The sequence below is a fragment of the Schistocerca piceifrons genome, chromosome 7, assembly GCF_021461385.2.
Source record: "Schistocerca piceifrons isolate TAMUIC-IGC-003096 chromosome 7, iqSchPice1.1, whole genome shotgun sequence".
In the NCBI taxonomy this organism is placed as follows: domain Eukaryota; kingdom Metazoa; phylum Arthropoda; class Insecta; order Orthoptera; family Acrididae; genus Schistocerca; species Schistocerca piceifrons.
In genome coordinates, this window is record NC_060144.1 from 29,175,838 (window position 1) to 29,194,232 (window position 18,395).

At 38.4% G+C, this 18,395-nt stretch overlaps 1 protein-coding gene across 3 annotated transcripts in view; it reads right to left on the bottom strand.

Moving 5' to 3' along the window:
• LOC124804903 (trans-1,2-dihydrobenzene-1,2-diol dehydrogenase-like) overlaps positions 1-18,395 on the bottom strand; it is a 104,025-nt gene that overhangs the window by 32,992 nt on the left and 52,638 nt on the right. For all 3 annotated transcript variants that reach the window (XM_047265278.1, XM_047265277.1, XM_047265276.1), the window contains exon 3: positions 2,667-2,958. In XM_047265278.1, coding sequence (XP_047121234.1) covers positions 2,667-2,958 — 292 coding nt within the window. The remainder of the gene's footprint in view (positions 1-2,666; positions 2,959-18,395) is intronic.

The window sequence follows — 18,395 nt, forward strand, 5'->3', positions numbered from 1 at the left end:
TTGCAACACAGCGAACTGATAAGACAGAGCATCGCCTGCTCCATTCTTAAAACAATAGTGTAAAAAATATTTTGCTCAGACATGCCACACCACACAGTAACTTTGGCATTATGAAGTGATGACGCTTGAAATTGTTAAGGGTATATAGGGGCAATACTTTAAGGTTGATTGTCTGCGTAGCGCAAAAATGAAAAGTGGTCTCCTCACATATCATGAAATTTTTTGAGAGAATCAGCTTAGGCGTTTGTTATCTTTAGAAGCTACGTACATAAAATGCAATGTACCTCCAGATCTCCAGGCAAAACCTGTTGAGTCACTTGCAACTTATCTTTTGTGGGCTCCATTTAGTATCCACACACAACATCTATCCTCCAGTCTTGCTGGAAGAGATAGTTAAAGACCTCACCAACAAAGTGATCTTGCTGGAGTTACCTTGATAGTAGCTCTCACTGCTGCAAAGTTATCTGGACTGTGAACTATACGAGGACTACCAGGAAAACTGATGTTTTAAGCAGAAGCTGTTTACCTGAACTGCTAGGCTCAACTTATAAGTGCCTTCTACTACAAAATTGGTCCCATCCACCTGATGTCAGAGTGTCCACAAAACAAATTCTGTATTATTATGAAACTATTATCACATTTGAAAGATGTTTCAATTGCAAAAGCATGATGTGCATTCATCCAATGCTTCAAATGCATTGGTTACAGGTGGGTCGCAAACCAACACAACTGCCAAGGTGGATAAAATCTGCTTTCAATAACAGTGCTTAAATATTAGCAGTCTACAAAGCTGTGACTACTGCTGGAATAACACGGTCTTTCAAATAATGTACACTGACATGAAGTTCAAATTCTTTATGTTTAAATATAATGTTCAAAATGGGTTAATGTTTCTATCACACATTGTACAACATTCTAGAACAATGTTTCTTGACCTTTCTCAGATCCATTACCCCTGAACAAGACTGCATGTCAACTAATATCCTAACAAAGCTTAGTACACAACTAACTGCTAGATCAAAGGAAAAAAATTAACACCACTAATTCTGAAGCTATGAAATACAACTAAAATTTAGTTAATGTTCAAACAAATATAGCTCCTACGCTTTTGCAGCTTTTTTAATGAGCAAGGAAATGGTGACCACTTGGGACATTTGGTAATGTCCATTTCTCCTTTTTCTGTATTATCAGTTTGATCTCAGCCAACGTACATCACTCGAAAATCTACTAACACATATCTTAGTTGTGGCATATAGAATCCATATACTTGAAGGTTTAATAGATTTTCACCAAAAACCTTTCACGAAACTTGTTACCACTTGTCAATCTATTTTTGGTATGTTGTCCTTGCAGAGACCAAGGAATTGGATTTTGACTTGAATTTCACATTCTCGATCATAAACGCTTTGTGCTTTTACCCCTTACAAAATTTCATAATATATTCAAGGGGGTATTTAACACCAGACTGGTAACCATTGTACTATAACATTTAATTTAATAATCCAACAATCAACATTTTGTAATGATGTGTCTTTCTTTAGAAAGACTGTATCTTCTCAAAGTAAGTTAATAACACTTCATAAAGTCGCTAAGTTTCTGTGTTGAGTTTCACTGAATGGCAAACACAGACACAACATGTTCTATCCAAGTCTTACATCAATTGCCCAGTGTAATATGCTGTATCAGCATTGGTAAATGCAAGTACACAACATTTATAAAAGCAGACAATTTCTGACATGGAGCTTGAGCATACACTACATCTAATAAGCAGGGAAATCAAACACTTTAAAATACTGGAGTGATGAAAATTTCATAGAAACAAAGTTCTGCTGGCTTCTGCATAAGAATACTCTCTGAAATACTTGTGCACCCAAGATTTATTTGCCAATTTTTATCCTATTAGGTCCTACGGTATCTCATCCAGGGTTAGCCAAAGGATATTTTTAACCTTTAAAATGCCACCAGAGTGATCTGACACGTTAGCTCATTAATTTAGTATTGGCTATTGTCACAGGGTGTAAGAGTAGCAATATTGACACACCACTACAACATATATTTCCTAACAGGATCAGATTTTAATAATGAAAGCTAATTCAAAACAAAGTGCTACATATGATATGGAAAGGTGATTGAGTGAGTTGAACTGAACTTTGATTAACTAATGTACAGTATTCTCTTGAGTCAATTTTGAATTAAAAAAAGCCTTAAAAATTCAAAATGTAAGCAATGAATTTATAACAATTCTAATCTATTTTTTAGTCTCAGTAGCACATTTTTTGATACAGGACATGTTTTGATCCTCTCTGAATCATTTTCAGATCTATTTATTTGCACCAGAAACATGTCAGATCTATGTCAGAACATTATATCGGAGTACTGTACACCAAAATGAGGTTCTGATCAATGACAAATGAGAATTGTTTTACAGTTGTTCTCTTGTGATAAATATGTTGGCTATAGTGTGCACAATAAACCTAAGATTTTTAAATTTTAGGCTGAGGCTTTCACATGCAGCTTTCTGGGAGGACCCGTAGGAGAGGTGGGACGGGTGGTGGGAAAGACAACGCACAATGTTCAAAACAACTGCTAAAACTGTTTATTTAACTATGCAATTAACACTTAATAATAATAAAAGGTACCAGCAGTAAGGATAACAATATTTTTACCTTGGGCGGTCTTCCTTCTCCAAAGGAACACCAAAATTCGCTATGACCTGGACAATGTCACCCAATGTACCTGCATTCATTTCCCTCCTAAGCATGGCATAAGCAGGAAAACAACGGGACCAAACTGCTTCCATTAAAAATAGCTTCTTCTCTCTTGCCAATGCAATGAGTTCTTTTGTTTGCTTAGAGTTAATAGTGAGTGGCTTTTCACAAAGTATAGGTTTTCCATTCTCCAACATCAATTTTCCAACATGGTAATGTTGTGGATGTATTGCTCCAATGTACACAACATCTAAAAAAAAAAAAATGACAGAACAATTTGATGCATTTAACTATACAAAATGAGTCTGATGGGTTGTCGAATATTTCTGCAAAACATCTTAAAATACACAAACTACCTCAGCAGTGGGTCAGATCTGAAACCAACTGCTGAATCTCTCTCAAATGTAGAATGGTGCACATCCTATAAACAATTCACCTTAAGCTACTATCTTTAGGAGAGATAGGAGGGAAAAACTGAACTATGAAATTAAGAAATTATAAATGGAAACCCGGCTTAAGCTCAAGAAGATTCAGGTCATTGAAATCAACAAATTCCGGAAGACAAAAAATTACTGCCTTGTGTTCAGATATCCTTTCTTAGTTTTTGTGCCGGATGAGCACCTCACACTTTTGTTGAGCACATAAACACATAAGACAATACCTGTGTAACAAGTTCAGTACATCTACACAAGATGTTGGTTGTCGCAATGTGGTATCTCCCAGTACCTACTACAACCTACATCCTTCTGAATCTGTTTAGTGTATTCATCTCTTGGTCTCCCTCTACAATTTTTACCCTCCACACTGCCCTCCAATACTAAATTGGTGATCCCTTGATGCCTCAGAACATGTACTACCAACCGATCCCTCCTTCTAGTCAGGTTGTGCCACAAATTTCTCTTCCCCCCAATTCTATTCAGTACTTCCTCATTAGATACGTGATCTACCCATCTAATTTTCAGCATTCTTCTGTAGCACCATATATGGAAAGCTTCTATTCTCTTCTTGTCTAAACTATTTATGGTCCACATTTCACTTCCATACATGGCTACACTCTGTACAAATACTTTCAGAAATCACTTCCTGATACTTAAATCTATACTCGATGTTAACAAATTTCTCTTTTTCAGAAACGCATTCCTTGCCATAGCCAGTCTACATTTTGTATCCTCTCTGCTCTGACCATCATCAATTAGTTTGCTCCCCAAACAACAAAATTCATTTACTACTTTAAGTGTCTCATTTCCTAATCTAATTCCCCCAGCATCACCTGATTTAATTCGACTACATTCCAGTCTCCTCTCTTGCTTTTCCTCCTTTCAAGACACTGTCCTTTCCATTAAACTGCTCTTCCAGGTCCTTTGCTGTGTCTAACAGAATTACAATGTCATCTGCAAACCTCAAAGTTTTTATGTCTTCTCCATGGATTTTAATTCATACTCTGAATTATCTTTTGTTTCCTTTACTGCTTGCTCAATATACAGACTGAACAATGTTGGATAGGCTACAACCCTGTCTCACTCCCTTCCCAAGCACTGCTTCCCTTTCATACCCTTCGACTCATAACTGCCATCTGCTTTCTGTACAAATTGTAAACAGCCTTTTGCTCCCTGTATTTTACCCCTGCCACTTTCAGAATTTGAAAGAGAGTATTCCAGTCAACAGTGTCAAAAACTTTCTCTACGTCTACAAATGCAAGAAACCTGGGTTTACCTTTCCTCAATCTATCTTAGAGGATAAGTTGTAGGGCCAGTATTGCCTCGTGTGATCCAACATTTCTATGGAATCCACACTGATCTTCCCCAAGATTGGCTTCTACCAGTTTTTCCATCCGTCTGTAAAGAATTCGTGTCAGTATTTTGCAGCCGTGACTTATTAAACTGATAGTTTGGCAATTTTCACACCTGTCAACACCTGCTTTCTTTGGGATTGGAATTATTTTATTCTTCTTGAAGTCTGAGAGTATTTCGCCTGTCTCTTACATCTTGCTCACCAGATGATAGAGTTTTGTCAGGGCTGGTTCTCCCAAGGCTATCAGTAGTTTTAATGGAATGTTGTCTACTCCCAGGACCTTGTTTCAACTTAAGAATTTCAGTGCTCTGTCAGACTCTTCACACAGTATCATATCTCCCACTTCATATTCATCTACGTCCTCTTCAATTTCCGTAATATTGTCCTCAAGTACATCGCTCTTTGATAGACCCTCTGTATACTCCTTCCACCTTTCTGCTTTTCCTTCTTTGCTTAGGACTGGTTTTCCATCTGAGCTCTTGCTACTCATACATTCTTCTTCTACCGTATTTCTTTCCCCTGTATTTGCTGAAACTTTCTACAACCTCCTTTACCCACATCCCATCTCCTTAAATTCCTACCTTTTTGCAGTTCCTACAGTTTTAATCTACAGTTCGTAACCAACAGATTGTGGTCAGAGTCCACATCTGCCCCTGGAAATATCTTTCAATTTAAAACATGGTTCCTAAATCTCTGCCTTACCATTATATAATCTATCTCAAATCTTCCAGTGTCTCCAGACCTCTTCCATGTATACAACCTTCTTCCATGAATCTTGAACCAAGTGTTAGCTATGATTAAGTTATGCTCTGTGCAAAATTCTACAAGGCGGCTCCCTCTTTCATTCCTTACCCTCGGTCCATATTCACCTACTACTTCTCTTCCTTTTCCTACTGTTGAATTCCAGTCCCCCCATGACTATTAAATTTTCATCTCCCTTCACTATCTGAAATTTTTTTTTTTTAATCTCATCATACATTTCGTCAATCTCTTTGTCATGTTGTTGTTGTTGTTGTGGTCTTCAGTCCTGAGACTGGTTTGATGCAGCTCTCCATGCTACTCTATCCTGTGCAAGCTTCTTCATCTCCCAGTACCTACTGCAACCTACATCCTTCTGAATCTGCTTAGTGTATTGATCTCTTGGTCTCCCTCTACGATTTTTACCCTCCACGCTGCCCTCCAATGCTAAATTTGTGATCCCTTGATGCCTCAAAACATGTCCTACCAACCGATCCCTTCTTCTAGTCAAGTTGTGCCACAAACTTCTCTTCTCCCCAATCCTATTCAATAGCTCCTCTTTGTCATCTGCGGAGCTAATTGGCATATAAACTTGAACTTGTGTCTATCTTGGCTACAATACTGCGTTCACTATGTTGTTCATAGTAGCTTACCCACAATCCTATTTTTTTTTATTAATCATTAAACCTACTCATGCATTACCCCTATTTGATTTTGTATTTATAAACCTGTATTCACCTAACCAGAAGTCTTGTTCCTCCTGCCACCCAACATCACTAATTCCCACTATAACTAACTTTAACCTAGCCATTTCCCTTTCTAAATTTTCTAACCGACCTGCCTGATTAAGGTATCTGACATTCCACACTCCGATCTGTAGAACACCAGTTTTCTATCTCCTGAGTGGTCCCTGCCCAGAGATCCGAGGACGCAGTCATCACTTAACCAAACGGTAAAGCTGCATGCCCTCGGGAAAAATTACAGCTGTAGTTTACCCTTGCTTTCAGCAACGTACACTATAGATTTACAGGAAATGTTGATAATTTTGTTAGGTACGGTACTTAATGTGCGTTTTGTTTTGTATTATACTATACAAAACATTTTAAATGGAAAAGTGTACATAAATTTCACCTGAAAAACTCTTTCCTTGATTATAAACTTACTTTATAACTTATATACTTAAGATAGTGATGTGAAACTGATACCATCTGCTTAAAAACCAATGTTTATTTTTCCCAAATGTCATTTTAAGTTTCTGCAGTATAGTGTAGTGCTCAGAAAACTAGAAAGGTTTTCCAATGACAAAAGCTGCTTTCTCTCTCCTCTGTTAGGGTGAGACCAGGTTACTACAACCAATGTAACAGATTTCAGGCACCATAAGAAAAAAAGAACAGAATGTTGAGGTATGATAATTAAAAGTGATACAACATGCTCCCTACCTTTGAGATGTGTGCATGGAAATAGTACTGCGACATAGTTGAAACTGATACCATCATGGCACATCCCTCTTCCATTTGTGTCTCAATCTGCCTTAGTTTACTACTGAGTATTTTTCATTTAGTCCCACCAATATCATGGTTAGTATAAGCACTTAGCATTGCATTAATCTTAAATTTCTTAAGAAATTAATAAAAGATTTGCAACTGTTAAAAAAGGTGACTAACAATAATACAATAAATATAAACTTATGGCACAAAGTCTGGTACCACGTGCCATGGAATTTGAATCCCCGCCAGACATCATGGACGTCGAAGACCCCTAGAGGTCCCTGCACCATCGTGCCGTAAGCTGTGGCGGCGTGTGCCTCTTTGCCCGCATTTAGTGTGAGGGCGCCACAGTGGAACACATGGTTCCACCGGCCAATAGTGGTGCCCCCGATAGAGTACATAAGTGCCTGTCTCTCGCTCAGCCAGCCAGTGTAACCTTGCGTACGTCTCTGGACACATCGCCTCACCTTAGACCGCTTATTTACTTTCTTGTTGTGTGTACGAGTGGACGTGGTTGTTAGGTTTTCTTGTGACTCAGTTGTTTCGATCTTTTCGATGTTTGTTCTGTCCTTCTTTGGTCATATCCCTCCTCTTCCGTTGTGTTGTTGTTCGCGGGCCACTCCGCTGGTCCCACAGTGCTTTCCGTTACTTCAACCCCGCGACTGCTCCAGTCACCATTACAACACAAAGTGTTTCCTTAACATTAGAAAGAAGTCAGTGACCAAGTCCCAAGCAACCAGTAACTCTAAGAAGTGATACACACTCTGGAAACTGAGACTTCTTGGCAGATTAAAACTGTGTGCTGGATCGAGACTTCAATTTGGGGCCTTTGCATTTCGCAGTAGACTGGTACAGGACTTGCCTGCAAAATGCAAAGGTCCCAAGTTCCAAGTCTCGATCCAGCACACAGTTATAATCTGCCAGCAAGTTTCAGATGGCACACACACTGCTGCAATGTAAAAATTTCATTCTGAAAACCCTGAAAACTAATGATATTGCGAAGAAACTCTGTCTCTGAGCAACTGAATGACTGGAACTATGGCAAACATTGAATAAAGATAGTAAGAAGTTTAACATGCCAATTTCCTCATGATAAATTTGTTGCAAAAAGAACGAAACAGAAGTTTCACCATGGGTTTGTAAAGAAAGAAGCAATTGTGGAGTTGAGTACATTTGCTAGCAAGCAGAGTTTTCAATTACACAAAGGATTTACTACTGCCATTCAATAAACACTGCTCCACAATTTTTGTCTCAGTTCATGCTTGTCCTTAGGCATTAGAGTTTGATGACAATATAAAAAAAATATTCCTTTTTACATGTACTATTTTTCTACGTATTCCCATCATGTTTTTGTGGCCTTACATCAGCATTGCTTGAGAGCATGTAATTCCTTGTCAGTATACTTTCTTTTCTTGTGCTTGCATCTATGTTTTCACTGCATGAAATACACTCTCATCATCTTTGAAGTGTATTCTACATAGAGAATCCTTCAGAGCACAAACAGTTTGAATGTTCTTGTTGCCAGGTCTAGGCCACAGGTTGGATGAGGCAATGATGTTCAACCCAATTCTGCAGTGTGTTTCCTGGTTCTGAGGCTTCCGTGTGGGCATACATGGTTGTGTTGAGGCACGATTTTGTTTAGATTCTTGTCACACTCAACACTTCAGAAATGGTTCTTGAATTTGTTCTGTCTTCATACATGCCTCTGAATTAATGGTTGACCCCTTTGGCAACACATCCACCAGAATGACCTCAGCACTATCCCAAAACACTGTCACCATGACTGCCAGCAGAGGGAGGTGCCTTAAAATGGTGCCACTCTGTTTTATGGATGCTGAACAGGCAGGTTTTCAGCACTCTTACACTCATTAAAGCAAACGAATGCAAATAGAACCTTTAAAATTCTTGCATACCAATGAACTAAAATTGACCACACAATCAACCCATCTCAAATACACTTGCACAATTCACAAAAGTGTAAAACTCAAACCACATTCATTTGAACATTACTTAAAATAGATGGTAGATCCATTGGTAAATCTGCCGCGGCTCGCTGGTCAGAACATAAAACACTGTCCAATAAAATGTTATGAAAGGAAAGTTGCTACTCACCATATAGCGGAGATGGTGAGTCACAGACAGGCACAACAAAAATTACATTACATTCTCTGATAGGGTTTCGAGTTCCCCTCATCGTGCCCCGAAATGAGAAATGTCCTACCCACTATGCCCCCCCCCCCCCCCCCCCAAAAAAAGCGCTATTCCACCGTCCACCGAACCTACACAATATATTTGTCCATCCCTACACAAACCCTGCTCCCAACCCCTACCTCATGGCTCATATCCCTGTATAACAGACCTAGATGCAAGACCTGTCCAATACATCCTGCAACCATCACCTACTCCAGTCCAGTCACAAACATCCCCTATCCCATCAAAGGCAGGGCTACCTGTGAAACCAGTCATATGATCTACAAGGTAAATTGCAACCACTGTGCTGCATTCTATGTGGGTATGACAACCAACAAGCTGTCTGTCTGCATGACTGGCCACCGACAAACTGTGGCCAAGAAACAAGTGGACCACCCTGTTGCACAGCACGCCACCCAACACGACATCCTTCTTTTCAATGACTGCTTCACAGCCCGTGCCATATGGATCCTTCCCATCAACACCAGCTTTTCCGAATTGTGCAGGTGGGAACTTTCCCTGCAATATATCCTACATTCCTGTAACCCTCCTGGCCTCAACCTTTGTTAGTCATTGTCCTCACCCATTCAGCCCCTTTCCTGTTCCCATTCCAGCACTACACAGCCCTCATTCCACCATCACACCCAGTCTTTTTACTTCTCTCTGTTTCCACTACTCACTACCCCCCTCCCCCCCTCTCCTTCCATCTAACCACCCAACTGCACATATCTGCCCTACCCTGTCTCCATCTCATCCCTGTGTGCTTCCCACCAGCAAGTGTCCCCCGCCCTACCCTAGTGTGTGTGTGTGTGTGTGTGTGTGTGTGTGTGTGTGTGTGTGTGTGTGTGTGGGGGGGGGGGGGGGGGGGGAGGGGATCTATTTTTGACAAAGGCCTTTGTGACAGTCTTTTTGTTGTGCCTGTCTGCAACTCCGCATCTCTGCTATATGATGAGTAGCTACTTTCCTTTCATAATATTGTTACATTCCATCCTGGACTTTCCACTGTTTGATTTTTGTACAATAAAATGGGACACACAGGGATCTATTTGCCATAAGCACCAAACATTGGACAGTCCTCTCGTTGGAGCAAGAAGCCATGCATCATGGGGCTGTGGCCTATGCAAAGACAAGGAAGGAGAACCTTGTCTCATTGATGTGGCTGAAAGGATGTACACCATGGTCACACTGTGGGCTGTATTAGTCAGAGCTTATTGTTACTCAAGCCACTCAATTTCCCACTGATGCAAGACACTGGATCTCAACAGTGAAGCTATAGCATGCAGAGGAATGGCACACTGAAATAGCTGAGGATCACGACATGCCTCCTTGGATGCTAGATCCACCTTTTTGTACCCATGTGCCCTGGTACCCAGCAGAAAGACATCATCTTCCCCAATCATTGTAGTTGGAGGAGGGCATCCTGTATGTTCTGGACTACTTTATCTGCTGTGTACAAACACTGTAGAGAGTGAGGGGCACTCAGAGTCTCTGAACAGATAAGAAATTTAGCACTGGAAGAACATCTCATCTGCTCCAGTGCCCGCAAGATCACATATAATTCTGCATGGAAGACAGCAAGGCTTGAGTCATATGGACCTTAAGGACACAATCCCAGAAAACAACAGAGCAATGAATGAACACCTGTAAGGACAGCTATACAGTTGTGGTGCTCATATAAATTGTCAGAAAATATTGCATTAAAAACAGAAGCAGGAGTGCACAGTAGCAGATGGTTAAAACCCTGGAATTTAGGCTGGACTTGCTCTACTCCAAGTGACTCCAGCACATGAATCCCAAACGGCCTTGTTGCTCGCGCACAATGGGTGAATAGGTGCAACAGAGGGGTATACCGATGCCTCTTCTTTAGTCTTTTTCTTCTTCTTGTTTATCCTGGCTTCTTGAGATGCCTTGTGAAGAGATACGATACAACAAGTTCCGTAGTGGTATCGGACAATCATGAAGTTACACAACAGTTCATAATTTAACTTTTGAAACTGCCAGTTTATTGGCATTTATGGAAAGAAAAACACACTCATGCTTTCATGCGGTCAGTAAACTTCCTGTAACATTTTGTGTGTGTAATGGGCCGTACTTCGTTGCAAATCATTCTAATGAATTAATTAAGCTGCTTTACAGTGTTGTTAGGCAATGTAATCAACATGGTGATGTGTGTTTCAATTAAAACTGGACAACGATATTTTGAATAAACTTTCAGTTCACTTTTTGGTCAAACATCAGCACTTTTCTCAAAATTAATTTCTAACTTCATGTATTAAGTCAAAACACATTTGCAACTATTACACACGATTTATTGGACAGCTCGATCAGCACTGGCGTGTACTGTATTCCAAACTGAGCGCACAGGTTTCACTTTTCCCTAACGGGCTAAATGACTCTTTTGTGATAATGTGATGTGTCTATCTCATGTAAAGTTTAAATGAAACTGGATTCAGGTCAAGCTCACAAAATAAAATTCACCACATAGGTCAGCGAAATGTACACGCGCACTTTTAGCACCCGAAGTGATAACTCCTCTCAGAGTAAAAGCCACATATAAATTCACACTTTTTTTTATGCATACAAAATTCAAAATACCTTTATATTAAACAAATAAATTATGGTATTTAATTACTAACTAAACATTTCTGATTCTGAATAAACTTCAAGAACTTTAGTTTCATAATCAATAAAATTTTATCGCCTGAGAGAAATTATTAGTTTGCTAAGACGGATCCAGATTACAGTCAAGTTGTGTCTGGATGATGTCACAAATCGACACTTGTTTGGAATGAACGAAATACCTGTATTGAAAAATACTGTCTGTTGAGTAATTTACTGACTTTCATAACAAATTTGGTACCCCTCGCATCGCTACACTGCCCCCCCAATCTGTAATGTCACAATAAGATCGAAGACGTTACAGGATTCACTGAAGCGTGCTAGGGTTGTGTACTGTGCTGTTATAGCTTAGTTCAGCCACCCCAGGATTCATACCACACTTTGTAACACACACTTTACATTAAATTTTACACCAATAATTGTAAATGGGGGCCTGGGGGCCTAACAGAAATTGCCCATTTAAATGAATCTCCAAAAGTCAATGAATTTGTTTGAATTTCACTTTCTGACATGATGCACTTCACACTGGCTACACAACACTTTACTATTTGGTGAGAATCCCTTTCAACTGGCTGCACAAGGCGGGGATTGCAGCCAGTTCTGATGGAAAATGGATAGAACTGCGACCTCCACCGAGCCGTATATGAAGCTATAGACAGCTAGGTTGTCTTCTTCTTTCTTGCTTTTCAAACGAGACGCATACAGTGTTGGGTCGAATGACGTATCAGCTGGTAACATCATCTCTGCTTCTCCACCATGTGCCTTCCGATTCTCTCTGGAGCAAGTGTGTCTTTGCCTGATATTGTTTTGTCAACAGAAAAACTAAGTGAATGCGCAATTCTTCCAGTTATTCAGCGAATGTGTTCCATAATTTGTTTAATAAAGATTATTTCCTTGAAATGTGGATTACAGCATTTGTTGTTTGTTTCACAGCTTGAAGTTGCTTACTGCAGGTTAGGAATCTTCTCATCGATGTGTGTATCATATCTACACTTTTTAAGCGCCCATACCACAGCTAGTACCTCTAATTCTGTGGTACATATGCCCTTTCACCTTTAGAGAGCATTCTACTTGCAAATCCTGTAATCTTAATGGTATTCATATCTTGCGGATCATCCATTTGGAAAAGTGTAGTGCCTAGGCCTGTTTCAGAAGCATCAGTGGCAATGCAAAAATCGTGTTCAAGTTTCGGATGATGTAACAATGGGGTGTAGTCAGGGGTCCATTTCCACATGATGTTCTTTCGTAATAACTGTAATAAACATTCTTGTCTGATTAATTGATTACGCAAAAATTGGTTAAAAAAATGAGGCTAATCCCATGAAAGATTTTAATTCTTTTTTATTTTTAGGATAGGGACACTCTGTGATAGCACTCATTTTCTTAGGATTTGGCATAAAGCAGTCCAGTATAATTATATGTAATAGGAACTTCAGTTGACTTCTGGAAAATGATTTCATTAAATTTACTGTTACTCCATACTCAACAAATTTCGCAAATACTTTTTCAAGCAGATCAAGATGCTCCTACCACGTCTCGGTAGTGATCAATAAGTCTTCCACATACAAGGTAACTATCGAACAAATCTCGTCCAAGTACAGTGTCTAGCACCGATATAAATACACCTCCACTAATGTTTAGTCCAAATGGCATAACAGTGAATTGGAGACTTCTGCCCATAAAAGTAAAAGCAATATACTTTCAAGATTCAATAGAGATTTTTGTTTGCCAGAATGAACTTCTCATATCAAGGGATGTCAGGAAGCGGGTACCACAGAATTTCTGAATTAACTCATCCAAATTCTCAGGTCTCGTCTGTACCGGTATAATAATTTTGTTTATTTCTCTGGCATCTGGAACTAATCTGATGATGTCATTCGCTTTGGGGATTGCCAAGAAAGGGCTACAATATTCAGAATGAGAGGGCTCTATAGTTCCCCACCCTAACATTTTGTTAATTTCTTTCTTGACTGCCTCTCTCTTTGACCAAGGAACAGGATAGGAAGTGCGACAAAAAGATTGGTGTGGATACGTCTTAATGCAGTATTGAAAACATTTGATTATTCCAGAACGTTTGCTAAATACGGGCAGATAATTACTTAACAAGCAACAAAAATCTTCTCGTTGACTTGCAGATAGGTATTCAGATTTGGAGATTTTCTCCTCGAGTGTAACTTGACTTATTTCTTCTCCAGTATATTCAATATAGAAAATATCACCAACTAAATAACAGTCAATACCAATATAGCTAACCATTAACTTCATGCAATACTGATCCAGGACTATTTTGCCCTTTATCATAGAGACTGTCAAAATGTCACCTTCAGAGTCCAAGGTACATGTTCCTTCTTTTAAATTGATGACTGCTCCAGCATTACACAAAAAATCTAGACCCTAAACACATGGTACGGTCATTCTTGGAACAATTAAAAAGGTACTTTCTATTAAGTCCCCCCACATTATAATGTTGACTCATGCCTGCTTTGAGACCTTTTGCGCTTTCACACTAAATGCTTCAGGTACAGTACATCCAGTAACAGGAAATGTAAGCACTTTTACTCCTCGACTTATTTGTTTAAAACAACCTTGCGTCATTACGCTAATAGTTGCTCCAGTATCAATCAAAATTTCAACATCAATACCATTTATTACTGCTTGAACTACTGCCTGCATTATTCATCCACACTTATTTGAAATGTAAGCTGTTTCATCAATCAGTTCCTCCCTTAGATCCAAATCATCATTATACCTCAGTACATTCACTTTAAAATAATGCCTTCCCTTCTCATCCTCTCCAGTCATCCTAGGAAGGCTTTCGGTGACAGGTTCTAGTTTAATCTTTCGGTAGATGTCATATTCAGTGGTTCATGTACTTCAACAATACATACAGTGTGGTCGGAATTTGGTAGTTGTTCCCTTCGCGACTTCATTGGTCCGTTACCAGGTGGTATCGGTCCTTGTGGTTGTTGTGCTTGTTGAGTTATATTTGCATCTACGCATCAAACTTCAGGTGTTGATGGGTCTTTCCAAGACTGTATACTACCAGGATTGTCTTCTGGGTATATATCACGTCTGCGTGAATTACCATACTGACTATCCGAATCATTCTGCCTGCATTTGTGATTTGGTTTTCCCGCATTAATCTGATTCACCTAATTATTATTATTTCCATAGGTTTCTTTAGTATAACAGGTGTTACGTTTATATTGATTATTATTATTATTATTATTATTATTATTGACTTTACTATAGCCATAAGATGTCACTTGTCCTCCTGCGTGTAGTATAGGTTTAGTATTTCTATCTCTGTTGTCATTATTGTCATTATTATTATTATTATTATTATTATTATTATTATTATTATTATTATTCATTCTTTCTTTACTTTCTCAGACGTTAAGTCTGGTTAAAAATGGGAAGTGACGCGGACCTTGATCAAGCGTCACTTCCTTTTAACTGTATGGTATGTGTTATATTGCATTTAGGAACTTTCGGGTAATTGAACATGTATCAATAATTACAGATTTCTGTAGTTGTATATATAGGTTTGGATGTAGCTGTATTGCAGTGATGAACTGGTGGATATTGTGTGGTATGACTCCTGTAGTTGATAGTATAATTGGTATAATGTCAACTTTATCCTGATGCCACATGTCCTTGACTTCCTCAGCCAGTTGGATGTATTTTTCAATTTTTTCTCCTGTTTTCTTTTGTATATTTGTTGTATTGGGTATGGATATTTCGATTAGTTGTGTTAATTTCTTCTTTTTATTGGTGAGTATGATGTAAGGTTTGTTATGTGGTGTTGTTTTATCTGTTATAATGGTTCTGTTCCAGTATAATTTGTATTCATCATTCTCCAGTACATTTTGTGGTGCATACTTGTATGTGGGAACATGTTGTTTTATAAGTTTATGTTGTAAGGCAAGCTGTTGATGTATTATTTTTGCTACATTGTCATGTCTTCTGGGGTATTCTGTATTTGCTAGTATTGTACATCCACTTGTGATGTGATCTACTGTTTCTATTTGTTGTTTGCAAAGTCTGCATTTATCTGTTGTGGTATTGGGATCTTTAATAATAAGCTTGCTGTAATATCTGGCGTTTATTGTTTGATCCTGTATTGCAATCATGAATCCTTCCGTCTCACTGTATATATTGCCTTTTCTTAGCCATGTGTTGGATGCGTCTTGATCGATGTGTGGCTGTGTTAGATGATACGGGTGCTTGCCATGTAGTGTTTTCTTTTTCCAATTTACTTTCTTCGTGTCTGTTGATGTTATGTGATCTAAAGGGTTGTAGAAGTGGTTATGAAATTGCAGTGGTGTAGTCGATGTATTTATATGAGTGATTGCTTTGTGTATTTTGCTAGTTTCTGCTCGTTCTATAAAGAATTTTCTTAAATTGTCTACCTGTCCATTATGTAGGTTTTTTATGTCGATAGATCCTTCCTTTCTGCTTAATGTGAATCTTTCAGTTGCTGAATGTATGTGATGTATTCTATATTTGTGGCATAGTGATCGTGTAAGTGTATTGAGTGCTTCTAGGTCTATGTTACTCCATTTCACTACTCCAAATGAGTAGGTCAATATTGGTATAGCATAAGTATTTATAGCTTTTGTCTTGTTTCTTGCTGTCAATTCTGTTTTCAGTATTTTTGTTAGTCTTTGTCTATATTTTTCTTTTAGTTCTTCTTTAATATTTGTATTATCTATTCCTATTTTTTGTCTGTATCCTAGATATTTATAGGCATCTGTTTTTTCCATCGCTTCTATGCAGTCACTGTGGTTATCCAATATGTAATCTTCTTGTTTAGTGTGTTTTCCCTTGACTATGCTATTTTTCTTACATTTGTCTGTTCCAAAAGCCATATTTATATCATTGCTGAATACTTCTGTTATCTTTAGTAATTGGTTGAGTTGTTGATTTGTTGCTGCCAGTAGTTTTAGATCATCCATGTATAGCAGATGTGTGATTTTGTGTGGGTATGTTCCAGTAATATTGTATCCATAATTTGTATTATTTAGCATGTTGGATAGTGGGTTCAGAGCAGGGCAGTACCAGAAAGGACTTAATGAGTCTCCTTGGTATATTCCACGCTTAATCTGTATTGGCTGTGATGTGATATTATTTGAATTTGTTTGGATATTAATTGTGGTTTTCCAATTTTTCATTACTATGTTTAGGAACTGTATCAATTTAGGATCTACTTTGTATATTTCCAATATTTGTAGTAACCATGAGTAGGGTACCCTATCAAAAGCTTTTTGGTAATCAATGTATGCATAGTGTAGCGACCTTTGTTTAGTTTTAGCTTGATATGTCACCTCTGCATCTATTATCAGTTGCACTTTACATCCTCGTGCTCCTTTGCAACAGCCTTTTTGTTCTTCATTTATAATTTTGTTCTGTGTTGTATGTGTCATTAATTTCTGTGTAATGACTGAAGTTAATATTTTGTAGATTGTTGGTAGGCATGTTATGGGGCGATATTTAGCTGGGTTTGCTGTGTCTGCTTGATCTTTAGGTTTCAGATAAGTTATTGCATGTGTAAGTGTATCAGGGAATGTGTATGGGTCTGCAATGTAACTGTTAAATAATTTATATCTAAAAAGAAAGATGATGAAACTTACCAGACAAAAGCGCTGGCAGGTCGATAGACACACAAACAAACACAAACATACACACAAAATTCTAGCTTTCGCAACCAATGGTTGCCTCGTCAGGAAAGAGGGAAGGAGAAGGAAAGACAAAAGGATATGGGTTTTAAGGGAGAGGGTAAGGAGTCATTCCAATCCCGGGAGCGGAAAGACTTACCTTAGGGGGAAAAAAGGACAGGTATACACTCGCACACACACACATATCCATCCACACATACACAGACATAAATAATTTAGTTAGATGTGAATGTGTTGAGGTGAATTTCTTTAGCCAGAAATTTGCTACTTTATCTTTTCCACGGGCTTTCCAATTGTGAGTAGAATTGATTGCTTGGGTGACTTCATGTTGCAAAATTATCACTTCAGGCATTTGTGGTATCATCTTGTACGTATCTGTTTCTGCTTGTATCCACCGTGCATGCCTGTTATGTTGTACCGGGTTTGACCATATGTTGCTCCAGAAGTGTTCCATGTCTTCTATGTTTGGTAGATTGTCTATTATAATGTGTGTTTTATCTATTGTCTGGTAAAATTTCTTTTGGTTTGTGTTGAATTTGTGGTTTTGTTTCCTTCTATTTTCAATTTTTTTGTATCTTCTAAGTCGTTTGGCCAATGCTTGTAATTTCTGCTTCTTTTCATCTAATTGCTCTATCACTTCTTGTTGTGAGATTTTACCTAACCTTTTTCGTTTTTTTTCTGACATTTCATTTCTTATAAATTGTGTTAGCTGTCCGATGTCTTTTCTCAGTCTTTCTATTCTGATCTGTAGCCTGTGTTGCCATGCTGGTTTTGTGGGTTTCTTCTGTGTGTTGGTTGGTTCTGATCTCTGCCTAGTGTGTATATTTAGTGTAGTGAGTGCTCCTATATAAACCAGTAGTTTTAACTCTTCCATAGTTGTGTTTTCATTTATTTTGTTGTGTATGATTGTGTTGATAGTTTTTATTGTTGTTTCGACTTGTGGGTTATTTGGCGGTCTATGCAAGAATGGTCTAATGTCTGTATTTGTGTGCTTTGTATTCTATATATGTCAGCTGAAATTTTTCTTCTATATCTAACATGTGTGTCACTTCGTGTTCTATTTGTGCTTGTTCTGGTGCCTGTCTTAAGATTTCGTTTTCCTCTGACTGTTTAATTGATGCGTGTTGTTCTTGGTTTGTTTGCTCTGGGATGTTTGAGTCCATTACTGTATTTTTTTCTTCTTC